The sequence below is a fragment of the Arachis ipaensis genome, chromosome B5 (assembly GCF_059453495.1).
Source record: "Arachis ipaensis isolate K30076 ecotype BB chromosome B5, ASM5945349v1, whole genome shotgun sequence".
Classification (NCBI taxonomy): domain Eukaryota; kingdom Viridiplantae; phylum Streptophyta; class Magnoliopsida; order Fabales; family Fabaceae; genus Arachis; species Arachis ipaensis.
The window spans coordinates 18968692-18988747 of NC_142440.1; the positions used below are offsets into that span (position 1 = coordinate 18968692).

At 31.7% G+C, this 20056-nt stretch overlaps 2 protein-coding genes and 1 pseudogene across 2 annotated transcripts; 2 read left to right on the forward strand and 1 right to left on the reverse strand.

The window, feature by feature from the left end:
* Positions 1 to 305: 305 nt before the first annotated feature.
* On the reverse strand, positions 306 to 3090 carry LOC107643189 (Target of Myb protein 1). Its single transcript, XM_016346773.3, has 3 exons — positions 2382 to 3090; positions 1921 to 2163; positions 306 to 1023 (listed from the first exon to the last, which is right to left on the reverse strand). Exons 1-3 carry the CDS (start codon positions 2892 to 2894, stop codon positions 601 to 603), a joined length of 1179 nt encoding a protein of 392 aa, XP_016202259.1. The 5' UTR covers positions 2895 to 3090; the 3' UTR covers positions 306 to 600.
* Positions 3091 to 3600: 510 nt separating this feature from the next.
* On the forward strand, positions 3601 to 5594 carry LOC107640291 (uncharacterized; annotated as a pseudogene).
* An 8365-nt stretch (positions 5595 to 13959) lies between these two features.
* Positions 13960 to 14543, forward strand: LOC107643190 (uncharacterized). The gene is made up of 3 exons (XM_021123253.2): positions 13960 to 14082; positions 14199 to 14276; positions 14427 to 14543. Exons 1-3 carry the CDS (start codon positions 13960 to 13962, stop codon positions 14541 to 14543), a joined length of 318 nt encoding a protein of 105 aa, XP_020978912.1.
* The last annotated feature ends 5513 nt before the right edge of the window (positions 14544 to 20056 follow it).

The following is a 20056-nucleotide window of genomic DNA, read 5'->3' on the forward strand; positions in this document are numbered from 1 at the left end:
CCACATCTGCATTAACTTGTGTCAGAAAGTACAGGCTAATGGTGAGCCTGCTTCAGGGCGTGGCTAAGGCTAAAACTCACCTAATAGCACTAGTTGTGATTCAACCACAAAGAAACCGTGGACTATGGCAGTGACACAAACAAGAAACAAACGTAAGAAAACAAAGAGTGAAAAGAAGCAACAAGACGGAGTTGAATCCTAGGTACAACCTTCCATGCATGCAACACGAAAGTACAATGACAAGTGCATTCATTGATTCATCCAAAAGACCAAAACAGTATAGATAAAGCAAAAAACAGACAATATGAATGGAAACACCATCGAAGTTACATTAGAATTTATACCCATCCATCTATACCAACCATGCCAACAACTTATATACCATAATTCAGACATAGGTTGCACTGTAACTGTGTGTGCAAAAGAAGAAACAATAACGGAACCAGCAATCTGAAATTCTCAACCAAGTTCACAACCAACATCTAGTTAAAGACAAAAAAAAAAGGAAAGAAAGAAAGAAAATAAAATTTAAAAAAAAGTGAGAAGACAATGAATAAAAAGGCAGTGTCATATGTTCAGAGGGTCGCTTGGCAATGCACATCAAAAGGAGATGAGATCATCTTTGGATGATTGCTGCTTTTTTGTATCGTGTCCCCCACCAGATGAATCCCCACCCTTTTTACCAAAAATCATCTCATCAAGATCATCCATCATGTCCTCGTTGCTCCCTCCATGGCCAGCGGCTCTTGATCCAGCTGGCTTTCTAATCAATGCATCTTCTTTAGCATGACGAGGTGACTCTTCTGGCTCCACAGCAACAGGGATCATAGCTGGTTCGGGTGGAACTGGAATGACTGTGGGCTTCCTTAGATCTTCGTACTTGGAGAGTACCTTCTGAATCTCATCATTAACATTCAAGGCCTCAAAGAGCAGCGCTTCATCATCCCCAGCAGTTTCAACAATTCGCTGAACAGTAGTTTGAGAGCGACGGCATTGCTGTACAAGTGTTGTGGTCAACTCATCCTACACATAAAGAAAACATCAGACTTGTATTTCTGTAATCCACTGATGGCTGATACAGTATGCCTCTCCCTAACAAGCTCCAAAACAAAAGCAAAACCAAGAAAACCCCTCAATTTTCTATTCACCCTCCCTTTATAACACGCCATGATCACATTTGCATTTAGCAACAAAGCAAATTGGAATTGGTCTCTGTTTGCTATTAAGCAGTATATGTTATAACAGAAGAAGGTTTTGCTTGGGCGCTGTCCAGTTGAGAAAATGGAGAGTAATAGCATCTTTCATATTAATACCCATCAAATGTTAATGAACAATAAGTTAAACCCAGATAAAATCATGGTCAGGGGGAAATTCACATTACATAAACTACACACAGATTCATTGTTAAGAATTATGATTATGATAAAACTTCTATAATCACTACACCAAGCAAGTACCGGCTGCTCATTTTTCTTCAGCAGGGAAACATTAGTACAAACCAAAAACATGAAGAAATTCATCTCCTCCTTTGTCTCGAGATGAAAATATAAAAATCATCACTACTGTGGTTCATTAAGGATGATCCTACATCTTTCGACAGATCATGGACCGGGCAGGGTAAAGTGGTAAACTTTGACATTGTAAAAACTGACAGATGTCTATAACTAAATAATCTGACTAGAGCATCTGTGTCTACTATTTTGTAAGGGTAATTAACTAGTAGCACATATAAGTCGAATACACATCATAAAGCTTAATAGCTTATACAGAGATTTTAACATCATAATAATTCATGTGACCTCTGTTAACATCATAACACCACTAAGGTCATCTGGTATCCGATGAACATTTTACAAAGAATAGTTTAACAGAAAATGTCATGCAACAAATATTACACCAAACTAAATACATAAAATCTACCTGCAAGACATCTTGTTGTGGAGAAGAAGACAACACAGTAGAAAGAAGCTCAATGCTGTTTCTAGCAACATCAAAAGCTTCCTTAGTTTGTTCAGGAGTAAAACTCTGCACAGGAATATCTTCATGCTGAGGCCGGCGTGGAAGATCAAGTTCAGCCTCGGACACCGAACGCGGAGGAGTGAAAATAGGCGCCAAGCTCTCGTTGTCACGGCCAGGGAACCGAATACCCCTTGATTTCAGACTCTGAACCACAAAATAGAAACAAGCAATCAACAATAACACTAACAATAACCCACACTAGCAAATTCAACAGCTAGAGCTAGTAACTAACCCAGTAAATTTAGCCTAAGGATTTTGAGTTTCTAGTTTCTAGGCATCAATGATTATCAGAAATTGTCCCTTGACTTCAACTTAATAATGAAGCAGATATGCATGAAATTGAAAAAAAAAGGTAGTAGTACCTTGTAAGTTTCTTCATAAACAGGGAGATAGCGAAGCTCGCTGGTGGATTCGCCCCAAGCCTCAATCATGATCAAAGCCTTGTTGCGGTTATTAACAACGGTTTGAGGATCGTCAATTAACCTAACCATATCATCAAGAACCCTCTCAGCAGCGACTTCAGAGAAAGCCTTCTCGCAATTCTTGACGATGGTTTCAAGCAAGACGAGGGACAAGTACTGAACCCTAGGACTCTTGAGCTGGATCCTCTTCTTAATTCCCCTGATGAGGTCGATGCTGTTGACCTTATCGGTGTTGATGAGGTCGCAGAGGTCAAGGTTCATGGCCCAATCGGGCTCGTCGAGGGATTCGGAGGTGGCGTCTTCGACGAGCTTGTCGACCTGGTTGGGACCATTGAAGAACTCCTTGACCTTGAAGCTCATGGAGCTCATTCCCTCGCTCATCTTGCGACCTACCTCGCTCATCTTGAGACGCTCGCCGAGGGCGTTCACTTTGTCCATCAAATTGTCAGCCATTGGAGAAAGTGAGAAAGAAAAAGCAACAAACTTTGCAGAGGTTTGAGGGTTTGGTGGAGAAGAAGACGCGTATGGACTGGGTAAAGTCTTTGAGGAACAAGACTCCTCTCTCTTCAGTCCCTGTCTCGTGAGGCATAAATAATTAACAAACCTTCATTTTATAGTTAAAGCTTTGTTCCCAAGTTCTCCTTTGGTTACATGTTCTTAATTATTTTGGTTAGGACTTCATTTTACAATGATGCTACCTATAAAATAAAAATTAATCACAATATAAAATTATTTATATATTTATATAAATATATAATAAGTAATTTAATCATTAATTTTTAGTATAAACGTAATACTTTTTGTCTATGAAGCACGAACACTTTGTTTAATTGCTGTCTCAGCGTGTCGGACACATTTTGGACACGATACACGGAGACACTCGTCTGACACACGCCCATGTCCAAACGTGTCCTGTCCAAAAAAATAAAAAAGCCAGTCGGACACGGCCCAGACACGGACGGACACGGCCCAATAGCATTTTGAAAAGTTCCCCTTAGTTTTACCCTTTCACTTTGACAAAAGTTAAAAACCTACCTTTCCACCCCCACCCCTAAACCCGTCTCTTGCTTAGTGGCTCCACACCCACTCACCCTTTTTTCACTGCTAGTCTACCGCCACCTCCAGTCATCGCCGCCACTTCCAATCGTCACTGCCGTGGATGTTCGTCACCTCAGGAAAAGGAATTAGATTTTGTGCAAAAGTTACATCAACAAAGCTTGAAGAACTTAAGAAACTTGACGTGAAAGTACATTGTTACATGAAAGTAAAAAGGCTAAGTCAATTTCTCTTTCACCCTTATCTAATGCAAGTGAACTTGATTCAAAAAAAAGAAGAGCTACTGGACCTTTAGAGAAAGCTTTTAATGTGAATGCAAGGGAGACTCTAAATTTACATATTGCTAGAATGTTTTTTTCATCTGGATTACCTTTTCATCTAGCAAAAAATTCGTATTTTGTCAAAACTATTTCTTATGCTGCTAATAATTATATTGATGGTTATATTCCTCCTGGATATAATAAATTGAGGATAACTTTGCTTGAGAAAGAGAAGCAACATGTGGAGAGAATGTTAGAACCTACTAAGAATTCATGGAGTGGAAAGGGAGTGAGCATTGTAAGTGATGGTTGGAGTAATCCTCAAAGGAGGCCTCTTCTTAATTTTATTGCTATAACTGAAAGTGGGCCTATGTTTTTGAAAGCTGTAGATTGTTCAGATGAGATCAAAGACAAGGATTATGTTGCAAAGCAAATAAGAGATGTGATAAGAGAAGTCAATCTCTCAAATGTAGTGCAGATTATGACTGATAATGCGCCGGTTTGTAAAGCGGCTGGTTTATTGATTGAAGCTGAATTTTCATCTGTTTATTGGACTCCTTGTGTTGTTCATACTCTCAACCTTGCTTTAAAGGACATTTGTGCAGCTAAGAATACAGAGAAGAATAATTTTGTTTATCAAGAATGCTCATGGATTACTCAAATTGCTGAAGATGCTTCTTTTATAAAAAATTTCATTGTTAATCATCATATGAGGTTATCTATTTTCAATGAATTTAATACATTGAAGTTGCTTAATGTTGCTCCTACTCGATTTGCTTCTACTAATGTGATGCTCAAAAGATTTAGGTTGTTAAAGCAAGACCTCAAAGAGATGGTTATAAGTGAGAAGTGGTCTTCATACAAGGAAGATAATATTGGCAAAGCTGAGTTTGTTACAGAAAAAATTGAGTGAAAATTGGTGGCAAAAAATTGATTATATTCTTGCTTTCACAAATTCTATTTATGATATTTTAAAAAGTACAGACACGGATGCACCTACTCTTCATGTGGTCCATGAGATGTGGGATTCAATAATCAAGAAAGTAAAAAGTGCTATATATCTCTATGAAAAAAAAAAAAGATGAACAAGAGTCATCGTCTTTCTACAATATTGTGCACTCAATATTAGTTCAAAAATAGAAAAAAAGTAGCACACCTCTTCAATGTTTAGCACATTCATTGAATCCAAGGTAACTTTTTACATTTATTGTTTATAACTTTTATTTGTAAGTGAAGATAATTGAATTATTATTAATTTCTGCTTAAACACTAATTATATAGGTATTATAGCCACCAATGGTTGAAAGAAAATCCTACACGAGTTTCTCCTTATCAAGATATTGAGATCACTAATGAGAGAGTTAAATGCTTGAAGAGGTATTTTTCTGATGAAGAAGAGAAGATAAATGTAAATATTGAATTTGCAAGCTTTTCTGATGGTAGAGGTGTCTTTGATGATTATGACTCTTTGAATGATAGAGGCATAGTTGATGCAAAGTCTTGGTGGCTAATTCATGGTGGTAAAGTAAAATTTCTTCAACCAATTGATGTTAGGCTACTAGGGCAACCATCTTCATCTTCTTGTTGTGAAAGAAATTGGAGCATATATTCTTTTATCCATTCCCTAAAAAGAAACAAGTTGAAACCTAAACGTGCAGAAAATTTAGTATTTGTCCACACTAATCTTCGTCTTCTTTCAAGAAAAATTCCACAATACAATAAAGAAGAAACTATGATGTGGGATATTACTAGAGATGTTTTTTCACCAGTTGATAAAGAAAATGGAGTTCTTGAAGTTGCTCACATTTCTCTTGATGAACGGAGTTGGAAAGAGTGACTTTTTCTTCAACCATATATGATGGAGAAATAATATGACTTTAGATAACTTTTTTTTTGTGTATATGTGATGTACAAAATTCTTACTACCTCTATTAAGACATAGGAGTTTAGGATTTTATCTTTTGAATCTATTACTTATATAATGACTGTGGCTCCTGAAGCCATGCGTCACTCTCACATTAATTTGTAATAAAAAATTAAAAACGGAGTAACTCAAAAGCATTTCGTTCTCGCCTTCATCTTCTTTTTCCATTCTCTATCTTTCGTTTGACACTATCCCTCTCCTCTCTATCTCTCTTGAAAACCCTAATCCCTTAATTCCCATCGTTCTCTCCTTGATTGGCTATTCTCTCCTTCTGGCCTGGATCATTTTTCTCGGTGTTGTGACCTCGATCCTTCCCTCTTCTCAGTGTGACAATCTCTTTCTCTCTCATTTTCTCAATTTCTCTCTTACGGTGTCGCTCTCACTCTCAAACCCAGTTCTCTGTTTGTCGATCATTTTTTGCATTCTATCAGTTTCTGGAGGCATTGTGGAGGCCATGGAGGAAACTATTATAGCCAGTTCGCGACTGAAATGGGAGACCTCAAATGAAGGGCTAGAAAAGTGGGCCGAACACAGCAAAGGTCCTTTAATTCCAAATGTTTGCTCACTAGAACAGGTTAGAGATATCGGGTGTTTAGCCATTGTGTTTTTTAGGAATTTGTTGATATTATTTCAAATAAATGTTAATTACTATTATGTATACTCTGATCTGTTAGTATATGATATGAGAATAAATGTTATTATTTGACACCTGTTTCTGCCACTGCTCTACTGTGCTATTAGGTTAGGATTTAGAGAGATGAGTACCGATTTCTGGGAGAAATTTGTCGGAGTGACCGAAAGATATTTAGCTTTACAAGTTCGATTTCTCTCTTACTTTTGATCCTCAGATCTGATGATGTCGGCTGTGAAGATCTTCGATTAGATCTCGGAGGTTAGTTGGGTTTATCTTGATTTAGGATTTGTCATGTATCTTAGGATTTCTCATGTATCCTATAAATTGTAGGCATTAGATTGAATTTGGGTTTCTAATATGTAATTCATAGCAGTTTTATATAATTTTAATTAATTTTTTGAACTCCATCTTCATGAAGAGAGATTGTTTTTCGATTTTCTGTTAGATGGAAAGGAGAAACAAGAGGATAAAATGAAGAGGGTGCAATAACAGGAGAAACATGTTAAGAGTGTTAAGGTAAGAATCATTGTGTTTCTTTCTCAGAGAATATATTCAGTTAAAATTTATTTATCTTCAGAAGATGAGAAGAATTTGATGAATAATATTCTCTTACCATTATAAATAAGATCTTTTGATAATCATGAACCCTGAAACAACTTTTAATAAAATTTGTAACTTAATAGTGTTATAGACTCTGCTCCTAATTGATTAATTTTTTTTTTTTGGAGATTAAAGAAACATACCTTTGTTGTACATAGATGCATACTTCTTTTAGCTTTGTTAGTTAAAACATGGCTAATTTTTTAGTTCTAACAGCAACTGAAACAGAAGCATGTGGAAAAAAAACACAATGAAAGTGAGACACATAATAAGAGCTATATACAATCCATATGAAAACACTTCAATTGCTCTTCAAATATTCTAGAAATTGTAGGTATTAGATTGAATTTAGTTTTCTAATATGTAATTCATAGTAGCTTTGAATAATTTTGATTCTTTTTCTGAACTCTGTCTTCTTAAAGAGAGATTTTTTTTCGATTTTCTGTTAGGTTCTTCGTTTTTAGTATGCAGTGATTTTATTAGGGTTTGCAATTGTGTTCCTGATTTTCTACTGGAATTTGAGTGTTTTAAATATGAGTTTTGTAATTTTTCGTTGATTTTAATACTAAATTTTCTATAATGTACACTGAACTATTGAGCTATTAATACTCATACACACTTGATTTAGGGTAGGATTTAGGGAGAGGGATGATTTGTGGAAGTGATTGCTGATTGGAATATAGGTCAAATTGAAAAGCTGGATTTGTGGTCATGGAGCTGTCTTTTCACTTTCATGATGGCAATTGTGAGGTGATCCAATAGCTTTGACAGGTTAGTAGGCATTAGATTAATTTAAGTTTTCTAATGATGTATTCATTCATTGGAACCCTTGCTCTATTGGGTCTTCCTTTATTTTTTTTCAATTTGTTGTTAGAAAAAGCTACAGCAATAATAGAAGTATAATGTCTAAAATTATTTTTAGTATTTAAAGTATATAACTATAAGTTCCAGAATCAATTTGGGAATAAGGAAGTTTATTACAGTGCACAAAATGAGTTAAATAAACACTATTATTAGAAACTGTCTCTTTTATATAGGGTTAAAGGTTTTTTTCCTTATTATTTTTGTGTAATTTCTTTTTTCATAGTAAACTAATATTGTGAATTATGAGTGTTCTTCTATTGATTTTTTAAAATTTGTACATCATACTTTGCTTTACTTTTTTTTGTTTATTTATTTTCTTTTAAAAGTTACCGGTATAAGCACATGAGCTCTTGATCTATCAATGTGCTCGAAGCCTACACCCGCCTTAGAAAAGTCGCGAAGTAATCCCTCCTTACCTATTTTCTTCATTTATTTATTCTAATACTTATCTCATTGAATTAATTTATTGATGTGTGTTTTGGTGCGTTGATATGGGGCTTTTGAAATTGAGAATCTGACTGGGCTATAGATGCTTTGTGTGCCATTGTTTAAGAGATACATTTAGAATTCAGAGAGACAGGAATATTTCACTTGGATGGTTCAAATCTTGCTTTGTTCGGAAGGATCTTGGGATAGATGCTACTGGTGTAAATTCTTCTTTTGTACGCCTTCTGAAACTCCTTCATTTCTTATCTTTGGTTTGCCTTAGTCACCAAACAAGAAGATGAAAAATATTTTGGAATTCAAAATTTAGTCCATGAAGGTGATGTTTTTATTAAAGGAAAATTTAGCTACTTTGTTTATAATAATAGCATTTTGTGTAAAGAAATTGAAAATAACTTTGCAGTGAATTTCAATTCTGAATTAACAGAGGCTATAATGTTACTTTAGTTGTTTCAATCTGAAATTTCTGGTATTATACTATCATATGTGTGTATTTGATTTTCTTGGGCCTAACTTTGGGTGGATATCTCAGGCTGCCGGATTGCGTGTTGATGGAGACAGATAATGGGCCTAAAGCTCACCAAAAATACTATCTTCTCCTTCGTGCTCTCCTCGATAGCCCTGTCAATCTTTCTTGCTGAGCAACAAAGATCACTGGTGCGGGCTTCAATAACCTTGGTGAGACATGGAAGGTGGATATCTCAGTCAGCGATCCTCTCCTCTAAGGATGGTCTGGATATCTATCTTTGTCTGGTACTGCATCTTCAATCTTTTTTATTTAGGGTTTCATTTTTTTTTTTTGTGTTTGATTTGGGATTTCGTATGTGTTTGATTTCTCCATGGTTTGAGATATTCATATTGTTTGGCTCATAATGTTTAAAATTCTAACCATGTTTTATTCAGATGGGAGCGAAACCTTTTTTTTTTATTAATAGCTGATTTGTAGTAATATGACCAAGATTGAAAGCGACTTTTGATGTTTCAATATATGAAAATGTGCTTCCATGCTATGGTTGATGCAACATACTTTGTCATGCTTTTTCTAAATTCACTAACATTCCTGTGGTAGTAACTGAATCCGGATGGCCATCGAAAGGTGGATCCAACGAGCCTGATGCAACAATCGACACTGCAAATACTTACAATAGCAATCTAATAAAGCATGTGCTGAACCAAACTGGAACTCCCAAGTATCCTGAAATTGCTGTTAGCACTTGCATTTATGAGCTCTACAACGAGGATATGAAGCTGGGGCCATTGTCTGAGAAGAACTGGGGACTCTTCAATGCAAATGGTGCACCTAAGAAGGGAAAGACTCCTGATTCCTGTCACTTCGATGGAGTGGCTTCTATCTCCACCACGGATCCAAGTATGGTGCTATATGCATTTTTTAGTTTAATTTAGCATTGATTAATTTGGAAATCTCTATAGTTTAAAAGCTCTAATAAAGTTCTTTTATTGTGCACAAATTTTCAATTAGTCTCTATAGCTTAAACATGGATAGTTAACTGCTTATACTGTGCAGAATTTTTATGTCAAAAACACTGACTCCTCATCCGATATATAGGAAACTGATTAGGAAATGTCTGTTCAAATGAACTTGATTAAATGAGTGATGTATTTTTTTTACGAGTGATGCATTTTTATCCACTCATTTTCAGATAGTAAATGAGGTCAACAATTGAGAATAATATTCTTTGTTATGTTCTGTGTCAGTTTCTCTCATTTTTTTTATTTTCTTATCTACTTGATTTTTAGTGCAGAGATGCTCATCATTTATTGAAGTTTTTTTTTCTGTTTTTGGTTATGAATTGTTTATTTTTTCTCGAAAAATATTCTTTTCTCTCTGTCAAGAAATTTTTAACTTTAATAGAAAACCAGATATTTATTTTAGTTTCACTGATGATATCAAATAATTTTTTAATATTTCGATTACTCATGCCATGTTTCTTAATTTTGTGCTTTCTATTTCTCGATTTTTAAAAGGTGACGTCTCTGGTGGCATGAGTTTTGGTGGCCAACAATGGCTTAGATTTGACCAACAAATAAAACGCTGACACGTGATAAGGAATTAAGTCTGGTAGATGTTAACGTTGTGAATCTGGTAATTTATTACCGTGGGGGCAATTTTGGAAAACTAACACAAAAAAATGCTTCTTGTCATTTGTGCCGCTAACAAAAACCAAAAACGGGTAACGAAGATTATCCAAAAAGAATGGAAAAACCAAAACCTGGAGTTTTTGTAATTTTTCCCTTCAAAATTCAAATCACAGCTTGAAGATAATGATAGATATTTCCATAAGAAAATCGTCGAAGAGAAGATACTCGTGGAGGAATTTATCCTCATTGGGCTTCCCGTTCCAAGGGGAGACCGAACAACTTCGCCGGAGTAGAGCTTCAAGGCGTTAGTGTGATTTAGTTTGAAGGGTGCACATCAGATTTGAGAAAGGCCAGTCGCAGAATGTTTTGGGACAGCAGACCTAGCGAGAGCAGAATCATAACCACCAAAGAGGATTGGAACATCAATTCTTGTTATATAGTAGAGTTCTTTATGTTTTGTGATTTATTTTGAAATTTGGGAGAAGGATTTTTTACTATTTAAATTTCTTCAGAAAAATTGGATATTATGGATAGTTAGAGAAGAAAGCTTCATCTGAAGATTATTCGGGTGGGTATGTGGGTTGGGTTATAGGGAGGGGGCATAACTCAAGATCCAAAATAAAAATAATGGAGTGTACAAGAAAGAAAAAAAAAAAGAAATTCCTCTTCAGTATTTCACAGTTTCAACAAATTTACCCTTTAGTTACTTGCCTTTCCTCCGGGTCAAATGACAATTTCTTCTAGTCAACTTCTACCATGTGTCAAATTCACATTAGTTTTTCACTCTTGGCCACCTTAGTCATCCCATTATTACAGTCACCAGAGATGTCACCTTTTTAAAATATATAATTTGATGCCTTTGGAAGAATAAAATACTTTTGTTGTAAAAAGTGAGAAAACCTATAAAATTTGATATGGTTCAATTTCAACTGCTGCTCATTTTGTATCTTGAGAAGTCGTTACCTGTTTCCTTACTATTTTTTATTTTCGTTATTTCTATTTGTCCTTTCATTTTTGTCACAACCAAATTGAGTTTCAAAGTCACCTGTGTGCTTTTTTTTATCCTGTTCTCTTCAAAGTCAAATTTTCCTCGGTTCCTTATTTATATATAACTGTACATGACTCATCACTGAGCTTTTATCCTATAATTATTTCAGCATTATTTATTCTTGGATAGTGATCTAAGTAATTAATTAGTGTTGTTGTTCTGTCTATTTTTTCACCATCTGATTCACATTGGAGCTATTTATCTCTTATATTTCTGATTGATGAATGATGCTCTTTTACACATTTAATTTTAAAGAACTGTTGTGTTAAAACAGTGGTAAATTCTTTCAGAATCGGTGTCATGTAATTTCACTCAGGTTGGTAAGCATTCTATTTTGATTGATTCATTCGTTTATTCCTTTTTTTCATTTCTGTTCGTGTTGTTTGATTTAATTTTTTATTATTTGACACCTATTTCTGCTAATGCTCTACCGTGCTATTAGGTTAGGGTTTAGAGAGATGAGTATCGATTTTTGGGAGAGATTTGTTGGAGGAACCAAAAGATATTTAGTTTTACAAGTTCGATTTCTCTGTTACTTCTGATTCTTAGATCTGATGATGTAGGTGGTGAAGATCTTCGATTAGATCTCGGAAGTTAGTTGGGTTTATCTTGATTTAGGATTTCTCATATATCCTAGAAATTGTAGGCATTAGATTGAATTTGGGTTTCTAATATGTAATTTATAGTAGTTTTGAATAATTTTAATTATTTTTTTGAACTCCATCTTAATGAAGAGAGATTATTTTTCGATTTTCTATTACAAGGAAAAGAGAAACAAGAAGATAACGTGAATAGGGTACAACAACAGGAGGGTCGTGTTAAGCGTGTTAAGGTAAGAATTATTGTGTTTCTTTTTTAGAGAATATATTCAGTTAAAATTTATTTATCTTCAGAAAATGAGAAGAATTTGATGAATAATATCCTCTTATCATTATAAGTAAGATCTTTAAATGATCATGAACTTGAAACAGCTTTTAATAAAATTTGTAACTTAAAAGTGTTATAGACTATGCTCCTAATTGATTAATTTTTCTTTGGAGATTAAAGAAACGTACCTTTATTGTACATAAATGCATACTTCTTTTAGCTTTGTTAGTTAAAACGTAGCTAATTTTTTGGTTCTAGTAGCAATTGAAACAGAAACATGTGGAAAAAAAATACAAAGATCTTGAGACACATAATAAGAACTATATACACTCCATATGAAAATACTTTAATTGCTTTCTGAATATCCTAGAAATTGTAGGCATTAGATTGAATTAGATTTTCTAATATGTAATTCATAGTAACCTTGAATAATTTTGATTCTTTTTCTGAACTCTGTCTTCATGAAGAGAGATTCTTTTTCGATTTTCTGTTAGGTTCTTCGTTTTCAGTATGCAGGAATTTTATTAGGATTTTCAATTGTGTTTCTGATTTCCCACTATGGTTTGCATGTTTCCACGATGATTTCAAACTTATTCGGATAATTTTTGTGTAATTAAATCTGAGTTTTGTAATTTTTCATTGATTTTAATACTAAATTTTCTATAATATACACTGAACTATTGAGCTATTAATACTCATACACACTTGATCTTATTTATTGTTTCATTAGTTATTTTGTTCAATTGTTTTTTATTTCTTTAATCTTTTCGTGGATATGTCTCGACCTTGGTTGTTGGATGAAGTTTTGATCATGGCCCTCCTTCTCCTTCTGTGCTCTCTTTCTTCTATACCCCTCTATTTGTTTTAGAGTAGGGTTTAAGGAGATGGATGATTGTGGGAGTGATTGCTAATTGGAATATGGGTCAAATTGAAAAGCTGGATTTATGGTCATGAAGCTGTCTTTTCGCTTTTATAATGGTAATTGTGAGGTGATCCAATAGTTTCGACAGGTTAGTAGGCATTAGATTGATTTAAATTTTCTAATGATGTATTTATTGGGACACTTGCTCTATTGGGTCTTCCTTTGTTTTCTTCAATTTGCTGTTGAAAAAGCTACAGCAATAATAGAAGTATAATGTCTAAAATTAATTTTAATATTTAAAGTATATAACTATAAATTCGAAAATCAATTCGGAAATAAGAAAGTTTATTACAGTGCACAAAATAAGTTAAATAAACACTATTATGAGAAAATTGTCTCTTTTATATACGGTTAAAGGTTTTTTTTTTCTTAATATCTTTGTGTAATTTCTCTTTTCGTAGTAATCTGATATTGTGAATTATGAGTGTTCTTCTATTGATCTTTTAAAATTTCTACCTGTGTTTGAAAAGAAGTGGGACATGACCATTTTGTGTACACTTGCTTTATTAAAGTGGAAAAAACTGTTGAGGTCAAAAGTGAAAAATTCTGTAAAATTCTCTCTGGTGTGATATCAATTGATGGTTTTCTTAATTTGTATCTTAAAGATACATCATGTGTATCATTACTACTCTTTATTTTGTTCTCTTTCTGTGTCTTTGATTTTTTGGGTTTGATATTCTATTCTTTTTTTTCTGTATATTCAGATACTGATTTTTCTATTCTTCTATTATGAGAATGAACAATTTCACTTGGATGCATCCAATTTTTTGTACAAATTGATAGGGAAAAATTGGTATTTATGGTTGATCCTCAACTCGTTGAGAGTGACACAATATGCCCTGCGTATAATGTTTTTAAAGTTTCTACACATGAGTTTATGTTAAAGCTGATTGAACGTGTTAAGAATCGTGTTTTGAATGCGGTTAGTTTAGTTTCCTCTATTGACTTCCAAGTTATTTTTTAATAAGTGTTTATTTACTTTTTTAGTATTATGCATAACAATGATATTGTCTTTTCTATCAAAACATGTATAATTAGCGTGCTATTATTTCGGCTTCAAATATGGCTTCTATTGAAGACCCTATTTCACATATTTCTGGTTCAGTATTACCTGCTGTAAGTTTTCATCTCTATGTTATATTTCCGACCATTATTCCTTGATATCGCGTTCTTGTAGAACTGGTTCTTTATTGCTTAAATATTTCTTCTTCTTTTTTTAATTTGAGTAAATTTAACAGATTTTATTTTTGTTGTCTTATTTCTTAGCACAAATCTGTTCGTGTGGTGAATGAAATTGTTCGCAACAAGAGATTGGCATCCCATAACGTGATGTACCAAGACCTACAAAGCAAAAACTTGAAGATGCATTTTCTAGGAGTATAGATAAAACTTGGAATGATAATGAGGAGGCATCGTCATCTATGAATATTTAGGATCAGATTCAGTTGTTGCTAATGTGATTTGCCTAGAATGTTCGGTTACAATGTGTGATTTAGTTTCTTTGTATTAAAGATATGGTATTGTAGTTTTCTTGAATTGGGTTGTTGTAAGTTAGCTGGACTTAGGCATTCTGTTAACATTTTACTTGCTGAACTTCTAAATTCAGATGTTTCCTTTTATTTGAGTAACCTACAATTTCAGTTGTAACTTTATTAGTAAAGAGTGGAGTTTATGTTCTAATTAAGAATTTTTAGCATATGACTTGCGGAATTAATGCATGCATTTCTAATAGATGGTTTAGGAGAAACAGCTCTCCCAAAGAATTAAGGTAAATATTTTGTCCTATTCATTTGGTCTTATATCAACTATATCTGATCATTTGTAATTTATTAGAATTTTTTTGAATATCTTTTCTGTATATATGAATTAACTGTTCTTTTTTCCTTGTTATATCGGTATTTGAGTACACTGATTTTAAACTGTTGTTTGTGGTGGAGTTACTGGAATTGATGAAGTTGGTTGTGTTAGGAGACTTACTTGCATTTGAGATCTTAGGTCAATAAATTTGCGACTTGCGTATATGTCTGAATTTTTTTTAAACTTGATATTATTTGTTTTTCTTATAACTAATAACTAATATGAATTTTTTTTGTGTTATTATTACGTCTTACTGATAATATTTTTTAATTTATTAGAAAATCAGATATTTCTTTTAGATTTAATTATGAAACTAAAGTAATTTTTACTCTTTGGATTATTGATGTGATTTTTCTTAATTTTGACTCTTATTTATCTCAATGTTAGAAGATCTAATTTTATGCAGTTGAATAATAATATACTTTTGTTGTAATACGTAAAAAAACCTATAAAATTTTATACGGTTCATTTTCAATTGCTCCTTTCCTTAAATTTTAATGCGATCAAAGAATTTTTTTATATACATAAATTATATTGGTTTTGGTTCTTATTTATGTTTATCTTTTGAATTGTGTTGTTTATATTTTTAAGTTGTATTTGTTGTTGCATAATTTATAAAATTGAACAAGATACAATGTTCTGTGGATCTCTATAGCCAATTCTAAGACGTGCTCATCAAAATTAATATTTTGAAAAGCAACTATACTTATGCAAACTATGAAGAGTTAGGAAAAAATACTTATGTATTGAGTAATGATAGAGTAAATAAATCTGTTACATTTAGTTAAGAATTGAACAACAAAAATACTTTTTATTAACGTAATAAAAAGTGACAATCCAAAAAGACTGAAAAAACAAATCTAAAACACAAAACATAAATTTTCAACCCATGCATTGCACAGATTTTCTGTTAGTACCTATATATTTTAGGAAGAAATACATATCATATGGTTATTTATGCAAATATCTCTATTAAGAATATATTATATTATTAATATATGCATGTCCTGTGTCTGACAATTTTTTAGAATTTGCGTGTTGCCGTGTTGCGTGTCATATCGTATCTCATGTCTGTGTCCGTATTTGTCCTTCATAGCTTTTTGTTAATTTTTTATTGTTTATATTAGGATGATTTATCTTAATAAAATGATTAAAAATTAAATTACACACATATCCTTTTTAAAATTTGGTTACACGTGTTTATAATAAACTTCTTTTGTTTTTAGTTGCATATATTTTTTTTTTTTGGAAATAAAGTTGTATATTGCTTAGGATTTAAATATGAGTTCATTGATTTTATTTCAAGTCTAATTGAAAATTATCTTAAATATGCTGATTAAAATATTTAATATAAAGTTTTTATTGAAATTTAAATAGTTAATCTTTTTAATATATTTATTAAAAAGAATTTAATTTTTTATCAACTATTAGATTAATTATAAAAATTTGAGTTGATTTAGTGATTAACTTACTATTGCGTTTAAATAAATGTTGGAGTCTCAAATTCTATTTTGTACATGCTTCAAAATATCTTTCGATTTGGTAAGTTAAGGACTAATTTGTCGCAAATTGAAATTTTTGTTTAAAAATTTATTGTTAGCTAATAAATTTCTGTATACACAAGATGGAATTTGAATTCTTGACATTTATTTAAATGGACTAATGAACTAATTATTAGACTAACTTAATTTATATTTCTCTTCTTTCCTTGATTCCTTCCATGGAATTTTTGGTTTAATACGACATTATTCGGCCTCGAACTACATTGTCGCCTTTTAATTGCTTCTGTGATGATCTAAAATCCCATGACCAATAAATAAATATCTGAAATCCGTATTTTATACTTAACGAAATTTGTTATAAAGTATTAAATAAAAACAATATCATCATTCATCCACCCTCCACGCTTGATTTGTTTAAGTGGCTTTGCGAAACTTCGCCATTGAGAAGATGGAGTGCCTTGCGTCATTCACAAACTTCACCAAACAAATTATAATTTGTTTATACATATTTTTGTCATTTTCTCTTCATAAGAAGAATAAATCTGTAACCTTTTTTTTGGTGAACGTAAATGTGTAATGTTTATTTTTGTGTCCCTACCTCTTTGTCACACTCACAGGGCTCCTTCACGTTTCCGAATTGGTGGATTCTTAATTTAAATTTGGGCCTTTTATAGTTACTCTACATTGGCCAATCCAATGAACTTTGGGCCAAGTTAGTATCTCAATTTTGTATTAAATTATGGGCCTCATCACTGAATGGGCATTGAAAGGTAATTTGCATTAATACCTTACCTTTTTTTTTTTTTTGACAGGGATTAATACCTTACCTTATAATTTACACAAAATACTAATTGGGTAATTCTATTTCGGATCATCCTCTTCATAAAAAAAAAAAAAGAGAATTGAGAAATAATAATTTAATCATCATTGAATTAAAATAGTATAGCTCATGGCATCGGAACGTTTGGACCATTAAATGGTCCCATAATAAAATATATTTTTTAAGTTTTTTAATAATATTTAATTTTAATTATAAATTAATTTTTTATATATTATTTAATTATAAAATTTATTTTTTATTTTATAAATTATTATTTTATCATTCATCTATCATGTCTATTAATAATCAAAAACTAAAACAATAACAAATTAGATCTTTCATTAATTGTAATAAATATTTTGTAATTTTAATCGATTGTAATTTTATCATTGATCTTGGATTGGAAAAATCGTGTTTGTTAGAAATTTAATCAATTGGATGCACAAACCAATCGATTGAATTTTTTACGGCATGTGGAGTTTTTTTGTTCAATCGATTGGTCGTATTATCCAGTCGATTGAAATCATCAAAGCAATTTGAGAAATACATAGATACATGGGAATAAACCGTATTTAATATATTTAACAAGAATTTTTTTCATTATAAATAAAAATATTATTCTTTTTTCAATAAAAATAAGACTTATTTATGTGTACTCCTATAATGGTTGTCATTGTTTATGGTGAAGATTAATAATGAGTTAGCCATTTTTTTAGCATTTGAAGTAAAGTTAGCTTTGCTCTGCATAAAAAAATTCATTTGAAAGATTAAAGTTGAAAAATTGGATTTTGAAAAATAATAATTTTTTTATTTTATTTCAGAAAAAAATCCATTACTAAAAGATAAAAAAAAATATTTTTCACTACACAATCAATTACATGAATAAAGAATCGAAACAAAAAATTACAAAACTAGAGACTAATCTCAATTTTATAATCAAAACAATGAATTGTTTTCTAAACACTACAGTGAAAAAATCGATTGGATCTCTATCGCCAACCGTGATTATCAATTAATGATGAATAAATATTGGATATTAAAAAGATGGATAAACAACAGAGAAAATTGGATATTAAGTAGATGGATAAACAATGAACAAAAACAATGAAAAATTGATAATCAATCATATTGATAAACGATTCTAATGGTAGCATTGAATAATTGTTGATAGATTATTCACCAATTTATAATCTTAATATTAAAGGAAAGATAAGATTAGAGTATCTAAATCAAAATAAAAACTTAAAAATTGAATATAGAATTTTAAAGATAAGATAGATTAATAATAAAATAATAATTTATAATCACAAGCAGAACAATTTAGAGAAGCGTAACGTATTGCACAATTCAATCGATTGGGTAACACAACCAATCGATTGAATTGTGAAAATCTATATTGCTTTAAAGACTTAAATCGATTGGGTAATATGACCAATCGATTGAATAAGAAAAACTCCACATGCCTTGTAAAATTCAATCGATTGTGTATCAATTTCAATCAATTGAAGTTTGAAAAACCTGAATTTCAATCGATTAATTTGTACATTCAATCAATTGAATTTCTAACAATATGATCAATTAAAATTATAAAATATTTATTACGATTAATAAAAGATCTAATTTATTATTATTTTAATTTTTTATTATTAATAAATAAATAGATAAATAATAAAATAATAATTTATAAAATAAAAAATAAATTTTATAATTAAATAATATATAAAAAATTAATTTATAATTAAAATTAAATAAAAACTATTTAACAATTATTAAAAAATTTAAAAAACATATTTTGTTATGAACCAAATCCAAACTTTATAGGGCTATCAAATCTTTTGCCAACTCATATATGATAAAGATTAATTATTTTTCTACTATTTCACAAACAGTAGTGTTTTGTAGTTTCACAACACTTATTAAGATTACAAACATTACATAGTAATTAACTATCTTACAATGAACAAGATATGCATTCTGGCAGGCTAATTTATTTTATTTAATTAATAATTTTGACTGGAATAACTCCGAATGGATCTTTCTTTCTAAGGGCATTTCCTCCAATAACATCCTCCATGTTCATTTCTTTAGGTTTCATACCATTTTCAAGCTTCCAATCAAAAGTATTAAAATCAAGAGAGGGAGATCGTAGGAGCATTATGGGTTAGAATAGGAGGGTGCGTATTTTTTGTGGGCGTAAAAAACAAATTTTATTTACAGTAGAAAAACAACCACACAAACCCTTATCTCTTTTCTACAGACACACGCCGTGCTTCTCTACGACAGCCGCACACCGCCGCATGTTGCACCCCTTTATTCGTCAGCTGCATGCCGCGTCCTTCTCTCCTAAAGCCAACCGATGCGCATCCAACTGCCGACGGTCGCCGCACGTCGCTGCTGTTGCTACCCGCCACCGCGACTTGTGACATAATGGACAGCGAAAAAGAATGATGCCGTTTCGGATGTTTCTTTCTTTTTTATATTTTATATTTTTTTGGTTTTGGATATTTTTTAAATAATTTTAAATGTTTTTGTTTAAATTTAAAATTTTTTTTAATTGTTTCGGATGTTTTATTTTGTTAGGTGTTGAAATTTCGAAAATGATTTTGGATAATTCTTTTTTTTTATTGTTTTTTTTGTTAGGTTTTAGATTTTTTTTATTAGAAATTTTTATAATAATTTTTAAAATAATTTTAAAATTTTTAAAATTATTTTAGATT